At 37.9% G+C, this 20,004-nt stretch overlaps 1 protein-coding gene across 1 annotated transcript in view; it reads right to left on the bottom strand.

Moving 5' to 3' along the window:
• Positions 1-19,746, bottom strand: part of LOC149298167 (X-linked interleukin-1 receptor accessory protein-like 2) — a 277,993-nt gene extending 258,247 nt beyond the window's left edge. Inside the window, exons 1-4 of the mRNA XM_089487644.1 lie at positions 19,690-19,746; positions 19,516-19,569; positions 18,463-18,520; positions 16,596-16,655 (exon numbers count right to left, since the gene is read on the bottom strand). Coding sequence (XP_089343770.1) covers positions 16,596-16,655; positions 18,463-18,520; positions 19,516-19,569; positions 19,690-19,746 — 229 coding nt within the window. The remainder of the gene's footprint in view (positions 1-16,595; positions 16,656-18,462; positions 18,521-19,515; positions 19,570-19,689) is intronic.
• Positions 19,747-20,004: the final 258 nt, after the last annotated feature.

The following is a 20,004-nucleotide window of genomic DNA, read 5'->3' as shown; positions in this document are numbered from 1 at the left end:
TTCTTATTGTACTTTGCATTAATTGTACATATAATTATGTTGTTTTTAAAAAAAAAATATTAACACCTGCACGTGTGTAATCAGCACAAAATCAAAATGTCATCATTATTTAAATGTCCTTATAAACACTGCTAAAAATATAGACCCTGTAAATGTCATTAGACATTAAAGATAATGGCATCCTTTGAGTCAGCTATTCAGACCTGTTGAATGAAAATGAACATATCGCAACCCAACACCTGTAAGCAAGATTTAAGATGCTCATCTTTATAATTGAAAGCGTTATCTATTCATATTGTACTTAAAATTCAAAAAGGCTTAACAGGTTACGCTTTCAGGGATTCCTAGTTTAGGACAAATCCCACATATTATAGATAAAAATAGAAACACACCCCCATTTATGTTTCCTAAAAAAATTCAAACCGAACAGTAAAAGTAACTTAAACTGGATTATCTTGTTAAAAGCCGTCTGAAAACATACACAGTCCCTGATCCCTGCATAGCAGCAGAGATCAAGCTTTCTTACCAGCATGCCAGCTGATCTCACAATAGATCTGATGGCAGCATGCTTGCACTTTAATTACCCCTCTTCCAGGAAATATGTTGCCATGGAAACAGCAATTACCATTGCAATTCACTTTTTCTTTTTATATAAAGAGAAGCCCCTGACCGGTCTATCACTGATTCATAGGAAGCCAATGCATTGAACATAAAAAGTGTTGCCGCTCTAGCCCTTTGGGATCAGCTACATACCATGTACATGGCTGACACTGTAAAGGTTTAACTGGCCATTACCAAATCGGTGCAATTTACCAATTGGCTTCTCATGGTTACGCAAGATAGGATAAATGCCATGTAAGGAAAAATGGCCTTACTGAGAAGGTGGTGGGTAAGTGGAACAGCCTAACAGTAGAGCTGCGGTGTGGGAATTTAAATATGCATGGCGTAGGCATATGGCTATCTTCAACAGAAGACAAAATACTGTTTGAGGATAGCAGAAATATTGGGTAGACTGCTTGGCCAAATGGGTCTTGTCTGAAATTCTATGTTTCTATTTTAATTACTAATCTGGACGTGTGAATATTAGTTAAACAACCCATTAGATGTGACTTCTTGGTGGGCAGGTATAGTTTTGACAATTGAACTGCTATTTCCCAAGTGCACTGTCAACCAAAAAGATATTTATTCACTTTATTCAACAGTAAGTGGTACTTAGTACTAAAGAAGGTAAAAAACAATGTTAAATGTTTAAAATTATCCCCATAGCTGGATATAGCTCTTATTTTAGAATAATAGAATTGGCTGCTTTGAGACTGTTTATGCGCAGGCAGAGGATCTGATGGCTACAGGAGTAGGTAAGGAGAATATGTGTATTTTTCTGTGTTATTGCCAGACTGGTAATAGTAAAAAAAATATTTACTGTTATTTTCTCTAGGGTCACTACCTTATTATATAGAGACCTAGTGATGCCCCCATATAATTGTTCAACAGACAGTTGTAATCCAACAAACAGTGTAGGTTTTTACCGGTTTAGATTTTCTATTAATAGTTTTTTTTTGTATGTTGTCAGTGTAGAGGGATCTACATTAGCAGGAACAGATGTTTTATCCCTCACAGAAATTCAAAACATACTATAAATTGTAATATACTATATGCTTGCTTATTACAGAGTCCAACATATAGAGAACATTTAGTCTCATCCAACAACCCTTCTCACGGCAGCACGGCTATGTGTGCATCAACATTAGAGGTCATGTACACATGCCCTACCTTTTTCTGGAAATGATTATTAATATTATTGACATATTTATATAGTCCAAACACAAGTCACTGGTCGCATGGAAAACAGGTGAGGGTAGTAGGCAACACCGCATAATTAAATAAATGAATTGACATCAGTCTACAGTAGAAGAAAATCAATAGCTAAGGATACTTGTGATTACATTTTTACATTTGCTAAGAGATTCAACTGAACAATACATAGGTAATTGTGCAATAAAATAAACTCAGGGCATTTCTCATAACAGCCTATGTTCAGCTGAACTACCGGTGCTGTCCATGGTGCTGAAAGAATAGTAGAGACGTTGTGGGCTCTTCCTAGAGCACTGAAAGTCATTAGTCTTGCATACTTACCCACAGTGGTGAATATTAACTAATCTTTTTATTTCTACACTTCCTAACAACAGGATCATCATCACATTATTATATTACTGATATTGCGATGATATAATGGGGTTGGTATAAGAGGGGGTCAGTAAATTTGATCTTCCTGTCCGTAACCTATGTAATCTCTTACCAAGCTCTTGTACAGATTATGAAAGGAGCGCACAAGCACTATCCGTGAGCTGGAATGCTGAAAGGCTCATTCCGTTAAGAAAACATCTCGGATTAGCCATCGAGCCGTATTTTTTTATTTTAGAGATACTTCCCAAAGCCTCAAGGTAAACCGACACAAGAAAAGCCAATTAGAAAACGGAATGACTTCCTGGGAGGAAAAGAGAGGTTGCATGGAAATATGAGCACAAAAAAAACAAATAATGATCAGTATAGTAACATTGCCAATGTGAACTAATCCACAAGGAAAAGTATGGATTCACTGAGTAATAAAAATACTAAAATAAGATCCATAAAGGATTATCTTTAGGCAATAAAACGCAGGTTAATGATAGTATGACTTGTCATGTTATTTCATATATAAAGCAGGACAGTGTGAGGTCATTAATCATAGATTGATGACCTAAAAAGCCAGAGTGACAAATGCCTGCATCAAGTTTCCAGAGAAGGATAAAACACAATTATCTTTATGAATAGATAAGTTAGTGTATGATGAAGACAGGAGGCAATAGATCAGTTCTCCAGATGTGTTCTACTTTAGAAGACGGGATACATTAAGGAAACTAGTTGGCAAAAAGTGACACACGGGACAAACCTTTCAAAAGCTGGTATAAAAGGGAACTCAAAAAAAAAGTATCAAATGTTCAGCTACTATCAAAGAAATTCTCAACGATGTTTCCTTATTATTATCATTACTTTAATGAACATGTTTTCTACAGCAGTGTTCATTTTTATCACACAAAAATCATTACAAAAAATAAAATATACTGTGTAAAAGCTTGTAATAAGTAGGTTATGTGTCATTAGACACACAGAGCACTATGTGAAAGGGGACACGTGGATAATTTGAAAAACTAATAGTTCAGAAGAGGGCTACTATAATGGTGAGGAGAAATGTTTGAACAACATAAACTAAAATTAGAGGCTTACATGTAATTTAACCCCTTAAGGACAACGGGCAGTCCCTAAACCCATTGAAAACAATGCATTTTGAGCCTGTCCATGTACGGGCTTTGTCATTAAGGATAAGGAAGTTTTACTTTACAGAGAAGGTGGTAGACAAATGTAACAACCTCCCAGCCGTAGTGGCAGAAGCTAATACCGCGAGGGAATGTAAACATGGATGTCATAAGCATAAAGCTACCCTAAATCTAAAATGAGACTAAGGGATACGTACAGTCTGAGTATTTACATCTGGGCAGACTAGATGGACTGAAAGGTTCTTATCTGTCATCAAATTTTATGTTTTGTTTTTAAACAAGAGATCTTGTTGACAATTCAGCATGAAGGCCAGCTGACCAAAATCTGTTCACTGAATGTGATTGGGATTTGGCAAAATAAAACTTTAAACATTTATATCTACAATAATTGTGTCGCCTAAACTTAAATGTAATTACAACTGTAATGTCATTCTTCGGATTAAAAGCATGTTGTTTCCATAAAGTGCCAAGGTCTCCCTCTAGTGGCAATGCTAAAAATAGCATGTGACCGTCTCAGAAACTGCAGCTAAACTGCTTAACCCACTTTACACCAAATACTTTGAGCTTGAGTTTTTATACAATAAAAATGCATATGTATATATATACATATACAACACCTTCATTCGCCTATACCTTTAAGGGTAATATAACAAACCAAGTTTCTAAAGGCTCTATAATGTTTTTTTTTAATCATGATAGTCGGTTAATATTTTTAACATGTTTTTTGGCTGTAGGCAAGTTGAAACATTTTATTTCTCAGACCTTACTATGTGTTATGAATGGCCTACTGGGCAACATTTCCCTGCAGTAAGGGCTGAGTTGTCCCTGAATAATGCATAGTTATTTACCAAAAACTCCTTATGTGTCATCCCACTGTTGATGGTGGTAGATACATGAAATAATCTCCCAGTTGAAATGGTAGAGAATAATATAGTCAGGGAGAATTGTGGGATAGGCTTATGGGTATAATGAATCTAGGATGAGTCCAAGGAATGTTTAAGGTCTGAGTCTTCCCTTCATGCTGAAGAATGTGGCTTTATTAGTTATAGTTATACATTAATTCATCTTTAACTGTTAAACACCGCAGAACATGTATGGCTCATGTCGTTTTATTTTGATTCCAATAGAAAGTTTTGTTGCCCCACATCGCTAAACTAAAGTAATAATCAGCAAAACTGCAATACATGCTATGCAACAAAGGTATTAGTAAGTGCCCTACACTACCAGAAACCTAAAAGTATACAAACATTATTGGCAAATGTTATGAATTATGAAAAAATAGAAAGAAAATATTTTTATTAGATGTGTATTAACAAGAAAATTCAAGTTTCAGAGCAGCCGGATACATACACGGCCATTTGGTACTAATATATGCAAAATGTATACCTCAAGGAAAGACTTCTGGGGTCTCACAGGATTGTAATGTACTTCTTGGTCCAATAAAAGATATCATAAACATCTTTAGACTAAATGTAAGATACTTGTGTTGTTGGCTTTGCTTAGTACAGACATCAATCTTTTCTCCCAGCCTGTATTACAAGTCAATACAGTCAAATATTCACTATTTCAATTACATATTAATGGTTGGTCTAAATTCACCAGCATTATATCCACACTTTCATTACCAATCTATCATACAACTAATGTACCCATTGATTCCTTGCCCCATCACACATGATGAACAGCTAATTAAACCGAATCAAAGGTGCAGTGAGTAGCTGCAACAGTCAATAGATTCATTTCACCAACTCTACTGTCAAATTAATTTGTCCAGACGCCCTCCTTGTTAAAGAGTAAAGCAGAGCTCCAGCAATCAATATTTTCCTGATTAATAACCACAAACATACTATGCAGGAATTCCTTACCAAGCATAAAAGCTCTAATACCAGAGAGTCTTAAAAAGGCAAGGTGAGAAACCTATTAGCCAGAGGAATTAAAACTTTTTATAATGTGTCTTAGCCTTAAATATACAAACAAATATACAACAAAGGTTGTATATACAGCTGCAACATAAATCAACCAAATCAAGCATGTTAAAAGAAACTCAATCTATTAGAAAATAGGCTTAGGGGACAGTGTGTATATGCAGGTGGAAATAGTTAAAAAGAGCATGGGCATAGAAAATTGAAATTAATCTATACTTTTAAGAAACTTTATCAATGACATTAAAGCAAAAATATGTCACTTCTTGACATCTAAATATAGTCAAATTGTGCTAAGATTCTTTTAATTAAGGGTTATATATTGTGAATTAGTAAAGTAGGCAGACATTATATATATATATATATATATGATAGAAGGGGCAAAATAATAATGTAAACTAATTGGACTACAAAGGAAAATGTTATCTTGCTCTGAGCGAGTATAATAAAAACTGAATTAAAGTGTGTCTACCATAACAGCTATTCCCACTGCCCAAGAAAGTCATAAGCAATTGAAGAAAAAAACCATTATGTTATAATTAAACAATACAGTATTTCCAATTTGTGAAACATAATTATAAGAATTCCATGATATAAAAAATTGAGGAAACTTGTGAAAGGACACAAATAACTGAAATGGTATACGAACACAAAGATTTGAAATATCTGTAAAAGTGAACAATTCAGTAACTAATCTAAATCTACCATAAGTAATGAAGAAATTGCTACCGGGCTGGTCACATTCTGCTGGATATCTACCTCATCAGTGATTTTCATGTGTTAGTGTTAGGGTTACAAATGTGTTGATACCATAGGGTGTGCAATCTTGGTTCTCATATATCTAATGTCTAAATCTGAAAATGTTATCTATATACAGTATATTTTACTTATTCCAACTTCCACAATTAAGACTTTGCCTATTCCTGGTAAGGCGACCCAGTATTACAGAAAATATATTATTTGAAAATTATATTAATTCTCAAAATCAAAAATCATGACCTTTTGGTGCAATCAACCGTTTGTTGACCCTGTATGTAAGAAAATTGGTTCAAGAAGAAATTGAGGTTAACCGATCAATAAAATGAAATTTCCACTGTACTGTTTTTATTATTATTATTATTATTAGACAATTATAAGATTATAAGACAAGACCAAGGACTGATTACGATCTTAGTCTCTATATCAAGAAAAATGGGTCAAACGGTTCTTATCTGCTGTCAAATTCTATGTTTCTATATTTTGAGGACCCTTAAGTGAAAAATATGAGATTTGGAAACATGACAGATGATCATCCAAACACAACACTGTATGTAATATCACATTATACAAGTCCATATAACATGATATTAGTGGTCAATGAAACATTCTATTTCCTATGAGATTTAAATTCCTTGTTACTTGATTTTGAGAAATGATTGTCAAAGAATAGGAGAGAACGGGTAGGAATAAATACTTCTCTGTATATAATTTAAGTTCGACTAGAAAAGGCTGGGTGAATTATTGTGGATTTCAGCCATCAATTACTAGAAAGAAGAAGACCACAGAAACTTTTTTCTTCTTGTAAGCATGTTCATCCTGGGTGTTTTTTCCTATAATAAAGTTTTGATTTGGCCAATTGATTTATGACAAAGAACACTGAATACCATCCCAATGGTAAATTTAATAAAACAAACTATTGTGTATACCATCCATCAGGTTCTCCATAAGGTCTCTGAAGACCATAGAAAATATGTCATACCATAAGGCACAGCAACAGAGCAAACCCCCAGGTGACCTCAACTCTAATTCATCGTTCAACACCTTCTGTATCCAAGGCAAATTGTGGTGTCATCGAATTTATGGCAAGTCATTTTTACAGAGCAAAGTACTAAAAGAAAGACAGGGGAAGCCAGGCTAAAGCCAATAATATGATCCATTTTAGAAAGCACAAAGTGACAGTTCTTTCCAGGCGGCTTAGAGTGAAAATGGTTTAAGAGCAGAGAACACATGTTAACCTGTATTCAGCAAATATCTAATAGATTACAAAGGAGCTACTGAGAAACAAGTGAAATGTCAAGAAAGCCAAGGTCAGAAACGCGCAACTGGAATACAACCATTACCATGCCACCTTTACCATGCTCATTATAGACTTGGAGTTTTACCTAGTGGTCAGTTCAAAAGATTAAAATAAAAAAGGGGGTTTGTGCATGAAAGACGTTTTTCGGAGTCTTGCCCAATCACTAAACTGCCCCTGCTTATTTAAATGCCAACCATAGACTCATTCTAGAAGCTTTGCCTGAGTTACAATAGGCATATAGGATATCACTTAACCACCAATACAAACCAGCTAGTTAATAATTCTCCCAAATAAGCAATTAAAAAAAACAATATTAATACTTAGATATATCCCAATTGAGAAATGTCTGGTATATGTTAAGACGTATTTCACAAAAAAATCATACACCAGATAAAGATTTATTGATATGTAATAAGTACATGATGAAAATGTGAATGTATTTACAAGTCACTGTTCAAAAAAAATGCTTGAATTCAGTGTGTTGCTCCAACGTAATACATCTTGGGATCTGAAGCAATGTTTCTTGGTTTCTGCTAATTGGAAATATAAACTCTTATGTTGTGCTTGGCAAATGAGGACAGAAATTAAAGTATATAGCCAGATGATGGTGGCCAGCAGCTCAGCCACTTATTAAGCACTATAACCATATCAGATAGCTTGCAAGAGACTACCTGAGGACAACCTTTAGATCTATAGCCTGGTACCACTATTAATTGTGGCTAAGTCATATGTGGGACATAATTATAATATTTTTCCAGGTGAATAAGCAGGTAAGCACTTTATGAAGATGAATGTGCCAACCTTAATAGTCATGCTCAAACCCCTTAGCAGTGGGAACCTTACTTCAATTTATCGTCTTAAGTCTGTGACTTCATCGGTTTGACCTCAGCATCTTTGCGCATCCAACAAAAGATTTATGATGCAGCAAGAAAGGAATATATAGTTTGACTTGTGTACTACTATTAACTAAAATTGCTGGTCTGTTCCTCAAGGCCATGTATTAGATTCTAAAGTAGAGAATTACTACATTAAAAGAAAGCAGATAATTACTGACCAATACATACCAGTGGTTAAGCAGTGTCTCTGAATCTTTGATAAGTATATCTAAGGACCAAGTTAAAATGGATTTTAAAGAATATAAACCAATTCAGAAACATAGTTATAAAAATCTAAAGGGTTAACTTGAAGAGGGCAAGTTGGGCCTTCTACAACCTATAACTAATATTAACTCAACTCTTCCATTGCTCGCTATTACGGTTTTTTAACAGTCAAAAGGACCAATGTATATGTAAAAAGCTGGATTAAGTCAGAATTCCGGTGGTGTTCATTGTAATAAAAATACCAGAGAAGTGGGATTTTAAGCATGAATTTTCTTATTTTGAAACTTTTCTAGACCCTTGAAATGCCTCCATTTTTAAATGGTCTGCTATAAAAAAAACTAGCGGACTATGTTGGAATCTCCAAAGATAGAATGAATACTTACTTGAACTGTAGGAGAGATAAATCTGATTTACATCCCTAGTGTAATGTACCGGGCTGCAAGTCTAAATCATGGCAACAGTGTGAGAAGAAGTTAAAATTCAGCGGGAACCGAATAAATCACAGGATGGGCATGAAAATGAATCACAAATGCAGGAAATCAATGAAAGGTATAAGGAGGGTCCTTAAAGTATGCCTATGGGTACCAAACTACTCAACCCCACAAAACAAAATTACTTCCACATGGTCATCAAACACAGCTCTACACTCACTGCCAGGACTCCATCCAAGAGTATTCAGTAACAACTAATAACAATAATAATAATAATAATAAATAATATTGTATTTAAACATTATTTGTTACGCAGATAGTTACTTAGTCTAATTAAAGACTGTACTGTATTAGAAGTATATTACATATATACGTCTCTGCATACATACACATGTTTTGGATTTATGAACAGGAAATTAAAGTATCTTAAATTTATTTTTTTTTAAACTATTGACCAGGAAGGAAAAGCATTATATAAATGTGCATTCATTTCCATTTAAACAAGTAATTTCTGATTATAATTCAAACTGATTTTTATGACATTTGTAACAATCACAAGAAAATCAAACATAATAAAGCTTCATCCATCCTAATATGAATTAGAAAACTCTGCACAGAGACCATGTGATTAATAAACTCATCAACTTCTAGCAGGATCACCAATATATCCAAAAAGCGTGAGAAGATCTAAGTAATTATTGGGTAATATGTACATTATAATACCGCAATACTCTGTTATCAGATATCCAATGTGCATTATGCAGGGATTTATTTTTACGTATATGACATCACAGCCCCTGTTCATCCAGGTAGCAAATACAAATTTCTGTATGTTGAGGGTGCTAGGAAAAGCATAAAGGGGCTTTGCACACATATATATATATATATATATACTACACAAATGAATGTTTTGCATTGCCAGGAATTGAGCATCTAACTTTTATCCCAAAGGTCTTACCTAGATCTTCCCTGGACACATTATGGTGCAATTGCGAAGATCTGTCAGCAATCCCTTTGATTTTCCTTTAATAAAAGCAAATAACCGGGTTCACAGGCAGACATGAGAAAGGTGCACTCGGAGTCTCTTCCCAGATGTTCCACAAACATCGATCACTTATAAGCTCCTGCGAGTTGGACTTGGATGGCTAAGGGTCTCCCATTAGTAAGATGCAGCAGCTGTTTGCGCACAGTCTTTAGACACATCAGCCTTTACACTCCATTCCAGCGAGGAGCCATCACTGTCCCTGAGAAGTCAAATAAAAACACTCGCTCACCATCCATTTAATCGCAGGAGGAGCGCTACGGAGTGGGGATGCCCGGCAGCCACGTGTTTAGTTGTAAAAATCCCTTTAAAGAAACTGTAAGGGCAGCTGGAGTTATAAGCGGTCATCCCATAGTTAGAAGAGGACAGGTCCGGGTCTTCAGTGGGACCTCGGTCCTCCTTCCATGGTGGTCCTGTGGTGGCCGGGGACTGATGAAGAAGTCCTAGGTAGTATGGGTGCTCTGCACATGCACCGATCGCTGCAGACTGTAGGATTCTGATGCAGGCGCTCTGTTCCCCTGTATGATAGACAGGCTACCTGCCGACCAATCCCTGGCAGAGAGGGGCGGGTTCAATCTCCTCCATAGACTCTCATGCCCCTTAAAGCTACAGTTTCATGCTGGTGCAGTCATTGCGCTGACGCCCTGCTCTTACCGGCAAACGCAATGAGTTGTGTTTTATTCATTGATGATCATTTCCTCTAAGGATCTCAATGGTGAGAATGGAACAGCTGTAAGGTTACAACCTGGTAAAAAGAACTCTCACATTCTTTAAATAAATTAGCATCAGCACTGATTCATCCCTGCTTTCACGCAGGTGGTTACAAAGAGGCATCCATGGCTAATCCATCTATGCGTTAGGGTGGTCACTAAATCTGTCTCTAAAGGAAAAGTTGTCAGGAGAGGTTGCAGGCAGTTGTGGTTTCAGCCAGCTCCCTCACTTCACTATTCATTTAAAAGGGCAAACACTGGCAGGTTTCTCCAGCTAGAAGGTATGAGCTGGCCCCGTAAAATGTAAAATTTAATGTGTAAGGCTTTGGTGGAATTTCATTAATTTAAAGAGCCACTCCAGCCATTGCACGCATTTTCCTTTTGGGTATTCTGCACAATTTTCCCATGTGCATTTTCCCCTTTCCCCGCTATTTTGCATGCTGGAGAAGTGTTCCTCCAAACCCATCTCCCTGCAAGTGATAAACTTGTTGCCAGTCAGCTCCAACAATGACTCTGCAAACACAATGTTCACCTGCCTGCGCATGTACATTGAGAGCTCCCATTTATTTTAGTTGAAGCACTTCCCTGTCACTGAATGGCTGCTTCATGCAACCAATCAGTGGCAAGAATCGTTGGACTGCGGCTTCTAACGCAACGCAAAGAGTACTTTAATACGCATTCTTCTTCAGTGGCGGTGTCAAGAACTAAACTGTCCCTTTAACTCTACATTACAGTAAGCCAGGATCTTCCTGCACCAGAAGCTCGCTGATGTTGGACCTCCATAATGTATATCAACCAGAAACTCTCTTGTCAACTCTCCAGTTAGTAAATAAACCCAGTTATGCTAATTTTAATTGAATTAAGAAGCATCATTGATTGTATGTGTCTCTTTCATCCAGTGCTTCTCCTGTATCTAACTCAATGATAATATGCAAACATTCATTCTATTAATTTAAAACACATGAAGCTATCACCTGAACCATTGCGCTGCCTGGGCATTTCCAGCATATGTTGCAACTTGTAGGGTGCAGGGAGTCTCTTTTTCTAACAAGCACCCTGCAGAGGCTGACAGTCTGAATGTACAGGGAATCCCCTTAATTATTAGCAGAAGAGCTTTAATTTATTTAGCGAGAGTGTGAAACAGTGGCAGATCTCCATGTGGATCTGTTTAATTACCCTTTCTTCATTTAGAACGTTGCACGCAAAAAGCACTCACTGCACACTGCAAATGACAAGAGGTAAGTCAGCACTGAGATATTCGGCATTGTCAGTGTCACAGAGAGACCCTCTTATATTTTTGACTAACTAGGGGTTTCGCACCCCTGTACCTTGGCTTACAAAAATAGTAACAATGGGTAGAAATCACTAAGCACTTCTGTTTTGCTTATGTCATGACATGTAAAAGTAATTTTTATGAGATTTTGCCTATATTTGGAAACTGATGAAACTTTCATTTCCAAGAAGTCCCACCAAGTGACCTGATGGACCTCAACTGACATGCCTCATAGACTGCGCAATGACATCATGTGTTTCAGTGCTGCATTTTATGCCTTAATTTAGGATTTTATTTTATACTGTAGATGATGCCCCGCAGACAAGCTAAATTAGGGGGTCTAATTGCAGGCATTTACACCAACCACGCAGACAGTTTATTTGTATGGTACTAGAGAAGTAAGAACTCCAGGTCACCGGGAAAATTCTCAGGAATGTTCATGACATGTTCAATCGTTTACAAACTTTTAGTAATATAATGAGCATAACTATTTATATAATATATTAGAAAACGATATTATAGATGGCATTTACCAAGCCTTTCGTAACACGTTCCTTATGTCAATTTTCAAAATTTCAGTGAAATCCTTAGCAGACCTCTAGTCACATCACCAGAACTGTGATCCAAATGCCACCGCCTTGGTATAGATGAAAGGGAGCTGTCATGTCACTAAATAAGATGAACATTTCTCTGCACCTCTGTCAGGATAAATATAATTGTATTTTAAATACCAGCTACTCTTCCAATACGTTGTCCATCTATAATGTTTACATTGCTGATATACATTAGTTGGGGATAGGAAAAGTACCAGGTTGGCAATTTTGCGTTTTACCTGCCATTCTCCCAATTCAGGTTTGTTAACGCTCCCTAGTGGGAAGCAAAGAGTTAATATGGGGCATATCATTTATGTAAAATTTAAGAGCAGGTAGATTCCCTCTCCAAGCTTTGTCTAATAATTAATATTATATATTAAAAGTATTATTATCAGAGATCTCAAATTTGGATAGACTTTTTTAGTACAGATTAGACTTGTGCATTCGGATTCATGTAAATGTTAGTTTTAACGTTAATATGTACAAATGTCCGAAAGCGAGGAGGAACTCCCAACGAAACTAACAAAAACAAAGCAGAGGGATCCATCCAAATGTTCTTTTGCATTTCATTGATTTTTCACTGTCACTCATACTCTCTTACACACTCACTCTCTCACACTTTCCCACTCACTCACTCTCTCACATTTTCCTCTTCCTGCCTTCTCTGCCTTCACACTGCTTCTGTGTCCCATCTTACGTTAACCAGGAATCTCAGAGCTTCCCCACACACTCTCTCTTCCGATTGGAGGAACGGGGGCAGAGGTCCGCTCCGCAGGGCATGCCGTGGCTCTGCGCTTTTGCAGAAGTACTCCAAGAGGCTACAATATTGAGATTGATTTGCAGAGAAGGAGAAGTGTTTCTGCACCTCTTTGTCTGAGAATCTGTCCTCCCATTGGGGAACAGGGTGTGCACGGGGGCTTCCCAATTCCAGGAAGCAATCTCAGAGGTCTGACTAACAGAGCTGATACTGGGGAAACGTGGATGAAGAAAGAGGTTTGTAACCTTAGCCATAACATCACCGAAATCATAGGCAAATTATAAATTAAATTAAATATGGTGTCCTCAATAACTGCAATCACGACAAATGGGAAGGCCTAATCCAGATTTATTTTACATGGCACATAAATCATCCAGCAACTGCACTAAAATCCAGTTTGTATTAAAGAAACCAAAAAACCCACTTAAATCCCTAATAATGATTTGTTTAAAGAGACACAGCATGTGGAAGACCCCTCACCTCGCCCTCGTTCTTACTAAATCTGGAAAACATCATAGTTTGTAACAAGTCAGCAGGCGTGGTGCTACCATATAGTATATAGACAAAAGGTGGTGCTACCATATAAACAGATGAAGCAGACGCTTAGAGGGTATATGGGAGAGACCCACCAGACAAGTAATTGGAGCAAAGCACCTACAAAAAGTGAGATCATTTCATGTTACAAAACCTTCCACATTACCGTTCCTTTAATGAACTGATGGCCCCCTACTCAATAACCATAGCCGTTTCTTATAGCACAGCATATGGAGACGGATAAGATGAAAACAGCACTAAGGGAGAAATGCATTGGGACTGTATGATGAATGCTCCTTTTGCCTCTGCACATGGCTGCTTCTGCATATACTGCGATGCCTCAGACATCAGATCTATCCGCCGCACGTACCTGCGCAGATACCCAGCACTGCAGGAATCAGCCACTGGGTAAGTCAATTAGCAGGCTTTGCTGCTCATATTTCACTGACACTGCTGATCCCTTGAAAGAATATTTTTTTGCTGCCATTTAGGCTAGTATGTATGATCTCCACATTTCTGTTCTGTATACTGATGTTTAATAATATATTCCAAATATACAAACATATTATATTATTGGTAAAGAACAGATTACCTTAATGAGCTTATAACACTTTTAATACACATTTAATACTGTTTTTTTTAAACATCCAAAGAGTGATACATTTAATTATTTTTTTTTACATTTTTACTTTTATGTAACTTTGGCTGAAGGTAATTGTTATTGGTGCAAGTAAGGCATTTTAGAATTTATAGTATGCAGTTTACACAACGTTATTTAAAAACACATTCATGCTGTTAATATTAACCCTATTATGACTTTTAGGCATGGCTTGCTGGCCTTAGTGGTAGACGGCTTAGGCAGCTGCCTAACGAACCTGTTGTTACCTCTGCAGTGTGTGTGTGTGTGGAGGGCACAAGAGGTGGCATGGCATGTGTTTGGGCAGGTGGGCACTTGGCAAATGCTGTATACTCCCCTGCTCCAGCAGCAGATCAGGTGTGCAGCCAATGGATGGATGAAGTGCCACCTCTCATATCCGGCCACACTTTTGTCATTAGGCAGCCGCTGGCCTTAAAGTGCCAGGGCTGTCTCATCAATAAGCACTAATAAGCTCATCAGAGCAAATGACATAATGGAGCAGATTCCAGATACCAACGGGCATTAAGAAGATTGACCAAGAGACACAAGGACATTACGGACTGGTAAGTGGACCAAGCACCTTTGGAGTCTTCAAAGCACTATTTTATGTGTCACTAGCCCAAGCCTTTTAAGCTAGGCGTGCGGTGCACAGAACTTTTATGACACCAGCCTAAAAGGTTGGGGCTACATATGAAGCACTATTTATTTATTATATATTTTCCCTTTGCACAATTTTTACACTGTGCACAGGTTTTATTTTTGTATTTCATATTTGATTGCATATCACTGACCATTGAATATTGTTTTGAATTTTTGAATCACCGAACATGGCCACCAATGTTCCACCTAATTTTTCTTAGTTGGCGTGCTCAGAAAATTCCTCTTGTGCAAAAATTTTCACAGAGCAAAAATTTTGTGCGCACAATATCTGCGCCACATAAAGTTTAAAAAAAATTGTGCGCACAATTTTTGGACGTGTGTGCTCTCTTAAAAAGCTATGTGCGCGCGCACAAGCGCACAGCTTAGAGGGAACACTGATGGCCACAGTGGCATCAAAGCCCCAAATATTTGTTTTTTTCTGGTGAGGGAGGTGTGGTAGCCCTTATCAGTGGCCTCCTCCCTCAAACAACGTTTTAGTGTCACTTTCCCCTAGCAGAGTGGGATCAATAAGATGTAGACCTCCTGCAGGCCTTTTGGCTAAGGAGGGAAAGCAGGGGTACAAGGAAAGAAAGAAGGGGTGCCTCCGAAGAAAGAAAAATGGAGGATCTGGACCCTTAAAAGGACACATTTGCACTCGTTTTTTCTTTTTTCTTTTTTATCAAAGCACAGACCTCGAGTCTTCATTAAAATAGTCAGCCTTGGTCAGAATATGCCACATGACCCAGGTAGTCACAGGTTATGATGGCTAGCCAGGTATTCACAAGCTCTGTCACTCCAGCAGTTGTACATTTTCCATAATACGTCAGCATTATGTCACTTGCTGTTCTCAGCTGCTGGGGTGTCAGACATAAACCTATGTCTGCTTCCAGTTCCCATGATAAATAGCTTTCAGAGCTTATTACCGAAGACTTTTGTGTCAACAGTATTCCTTAAACACGGTATATTTTAACACTTCAAATAGTTTTTCTCTCTTGGTTGTATATATTTTGCCCTGCAAAGTCGCCTTCATTGCTTTCATTTATTTGTTTTGACAAATGTTTGTGTTACGTGTAAATGCACATATACACATATGTGTTCACATATGTGGAGGAACTTGAGTAACCCTGACCTTAACCCCACCGAAGACCTTTCGGATGAATTGGAATGAGCCAGACCTTCACATCAGTGACTGACCTCACAAATGCTCTTCTGAATGGGCACAACTTCCCATGGACACGCTCCACAATCTTGTGGAAATCGGGTTTAGGAACAGCCAAACTTACTAAGAAGGTTATGTTGCTGAAGACAGTTTAATGTCAAAAGTCATACACCATGGCAAGACTAAGAATAACAACAAAACACAAGGTAATTATACTGCATTAGCAAGGTCTCTCCCAGGCCGAAATTTCAAGGCATACAGGAGTTTTAAATGTTTTGTCCAAGCTCTTTTGAAGAAGGAAGACCGTAAATGCAGTGATCGGCAACAAAACTGTGCAGCGTAGCAGATAAGAGACATCATGCTTACTTCCAGCAGTGTCTCAGCTCAGCATTGGCAGAAAACAGTGGGACCCTGGTACACCTATCTACTGTCCAGAGGATTCATGTCAATAGGGGTCTTCTCGAAGACTTGCATCACAAATGCCATACCTTCAACGTGGAAACAAGAGATTCACAAAAACACAGGAACTGGGGTCCAGAAAAATGGACTGATGAGTCAAAATGTTACATATTTGGCTGGAGAGCGGTACAAGAATGAGTGCACGCAACAGTAAAGCATGGCGGAGGTTCCTTGCAAGTTTGGGTCTGCATTTCTGAAAATGACATTGTGGATTTGGTCAGAATTAGTGGTCTCCTAAATCCTGAGAAGTACAGGTAATAATTATCCACCATCCAATACCATCAGGGAGGCATCTAATTGGCCGCACGTTTATTCTACAGCATAACAAGGACCCCCAAACATACAACCATTAGTCATTAAGAACTATCTTCAGTGTAAAATTGAACATGGAGTTCTGGGAGTGATATTATTGCCCTCACAGAGCCCTGATTTCAGCATGAAGTACCTGGGGCTGCCTAAATCACAGAAGAACAGTGGTTAGCGCTCCAGGATTTTTGGAACAACTTACCTGCTGAGTTCCTTAAAACATCCTGTGCGTAAGTGTACCTAGAAGAATTGATGCTGGCAGGCAAAGGATGGTCGCTCCAAATATTGATTTGATTAAGATTTTTCTTCTGCTTGCGAAGTTTGCATTTTGTTAAATGGTAAAAACAAACTATTAACACGTTCGTTTTTTAAAGCATTCTTCATTTACATAATTTTCACACGCACCTAAAAATGTATATATAACCTTTTCTATATTATACAAATAATGTATTTTATCAGCTCAATTGAATCAGGTAGAAAGAGTTATATAAATAGAAAGGCCCAGATTGGCCACCTAGCACAGGCAAGTGCCTGGTAGGCAGGTGGCCAATTGTGCCACATACCTACCAATACTACCACTCGGGCACTGCAGTGTGCGGCAGCATGATGCGGGAATACAAAAACATAATGCGCACCAGTGTGTATCCAACTGCGTTTACATCATTTGGCAGCGTATGGCCTTAAGGTGTCAGGACCGTTTAGCCATCCCTAGTCTGGCCATGTAAATAGATAACTAGGTAGACCCATTTTTAGCCTAAAAGAATTAAAAATTATAACATCTTATAGTGCTGTGTAACAAGCCTCATTTATATTTCATCTGTTGTTAGAGGCTGTGTGACTTTGTTTAAGGTCTGTTAAAATCTCTTTAGTATATATATATATATATGTAAATGGATATTGTATTGTCTTTATTTTACAATAAAATTGGTTACTGCAGGACAGTCTTTATTGTCCCTGTTTTGAATGCATTTTAGTTCACGTAATCTTCTTTGCCTTAGGTGGCTCAGCATCTCATGTTCAGTATACAGTGCCAGATAATCTTATAGCAGAGGTCAGTTAGAAAAAAACCTAATAATAAATAAATAAAACCAATACAGCCCAAATAACCCACGGCTAATGCTTGTCCAAAACAAATACCAGATGTCAGCGTCTATAGGGCTTACATACTTTTTACGTGTGACACAATAGCGCCATCTAGTGGAAAAGGAACCAAATCCAGATTTCTTCCTTCACTCAGGACTAAATTTTGCATGTATTACACAAAACCATATATTTCAAAGTGAAAAGTTTGAATATGTCTAGAATACAACCGTTCCCTGTAGTATTTCAATGTAACCTGTATGCTTTATAACACAGGACAGTTTTAAATGCACTCCAGAGATCATACTCATTAAAAGTTAAAGAGTGTGATAAAATCGAAGACATGGAAAAGGCTTCCCCTGCCAAAAGAGCTTTTAAAGGGTGACCTGATAAGGGATGGTGAATGGATATTTTGTCTGAGTTAAATGCATACAAATCACTTCGACTTACGCATTCTTACTGCCAAATTGAGGTTTATATTGCATTGCGGAAAAAAAATTCTGTTCACCTGAAAAGGGTGAAAAATTATTAAAGCTATTTATACAATCATGTGACGGGACCCATATGAGTTCTCTGCAAACTGTCGTGCTACCCCACCCAGGTCAGGGAGATGAAGAGGTAAGTCTAGGTGTCTATTCCTACTCCCTGAGCATTTTTCTGTCTCTCTCAGGGGGGCGAGGGGCACAATTTTCCGTCTACCCCCTAATCTGGTCCACCAATGTGCTGATAGCAGGCTTATGATGTCATATTCCGGCACCTGCAGAATTGCAAAGGAGCGGTGAGACTGAAGTCTTGACAAACCCAGCGCTCCTTTTATTGAGGGCCGGTTGGAGGGAGATCCATGATACGGCTGGCATCTTCCAAAACAAAGTTAACGGCTTTGGCAGTTTGATTATTTGGTAGGTACTTGTACTCATCAGACTAATATAAACACAAGATCTCTAGGTTAGTGTTTGACAACATAGTCATTTTATTTGTGATTTTTCTATTATGTGTGTCTGTACAACTCAACATTAATGACAGAATTTTTGTTTGCTGGATTTTGCTGGTCCATGGACTAGATGACCATGGACTAGATGACATATATATCTCTTTTTGGAATCATGTGACATATCCAATAATCAGATTCTCAGGTAGAAAAAGCCAATTTTAGGCTGCGGTAAAAGCAGCACAGCTAAAGCTTTTGCGCAGGTTTGTAAATATTATTAAAATCTAGCTGTAAACATCATATTTTCTAGCCCTGTCCGAGGTGCTGATCCGTGCGTCAACGTAAAGTATTTATAAGAGCATTTTAGCAAAGTAATATATTCTGTTAACAATATACTACTGTACAGTATAAATGCATTCAAACTCCGTAACGTACCAAACCAGACCGGCAAAGACGCACTACCCGCCATGAACCCCGCTGTTTAACCCCTTAAATCAGCGGGGGGCCCCACCAACAAACGCCATGGACTGACTAATCGCCTCCTGCAGCGCCAAATGAAAAAGGTCCAAACCAACCTCATTCAAATGAACCCCATCACTCCGATTAGCAGCCACTAAAAACCCCTGGGACTAAAGGGGTTAATAAAAAAAATTAGATATTTTCAATACATATATACATTTTTACACTCCAAATCACTTTCAGTTAAATCTGCTGACAGGACGGAAGAACATGTTTCACCCTGTACCTACCCGCTGGCAGAGGGCTGCAGAACTCCAGTCCCGGTGGGCAGCAAACAGGTTACGCATAACGGCCACTGCATATGTAAGTTGGCCTTAGTGAATTTGGCAATTGGACTTTTGTCCTACTCATGCCAGTTTGCTTCTGCACATTCTTTGCCAACTCATATGTACTCACAGTTTAGTGAATAGGCATCCTGGGAAGATCTGCCTACCTAACTGAATGTGCACCAGTCACAGCCTTAAATAAGGTAGCAAAACATTTTTATTGCATCATTTAACCCTGAAAGGTTTCACAGTTCAGTGGACCAGCCACGGAGACATCAT

This window comes from Sceloporus occidentalis, unplaced genomic scaffold, assembly GCF_023333645.1.
Source record: "Sceloporus occidentalis isolate IW3139 unplaced genomic scaffold, rSceOcc1.0.p SCAF_34, whole genome shotgun sequence".
Taxonomy (NCBI): domain Eukaryota; kingdom Metazoa; phylum Chordata; class Lepidosauria; order Squamata; family Phrynosomatidae; genus Sceloporus; species Sceloporus occidentalis.
The sequence above is the reverse complement of the archived record's forward strand: the minus strand, read 5'-3'. Positions and strand labels throughout refer to the sequence as shown.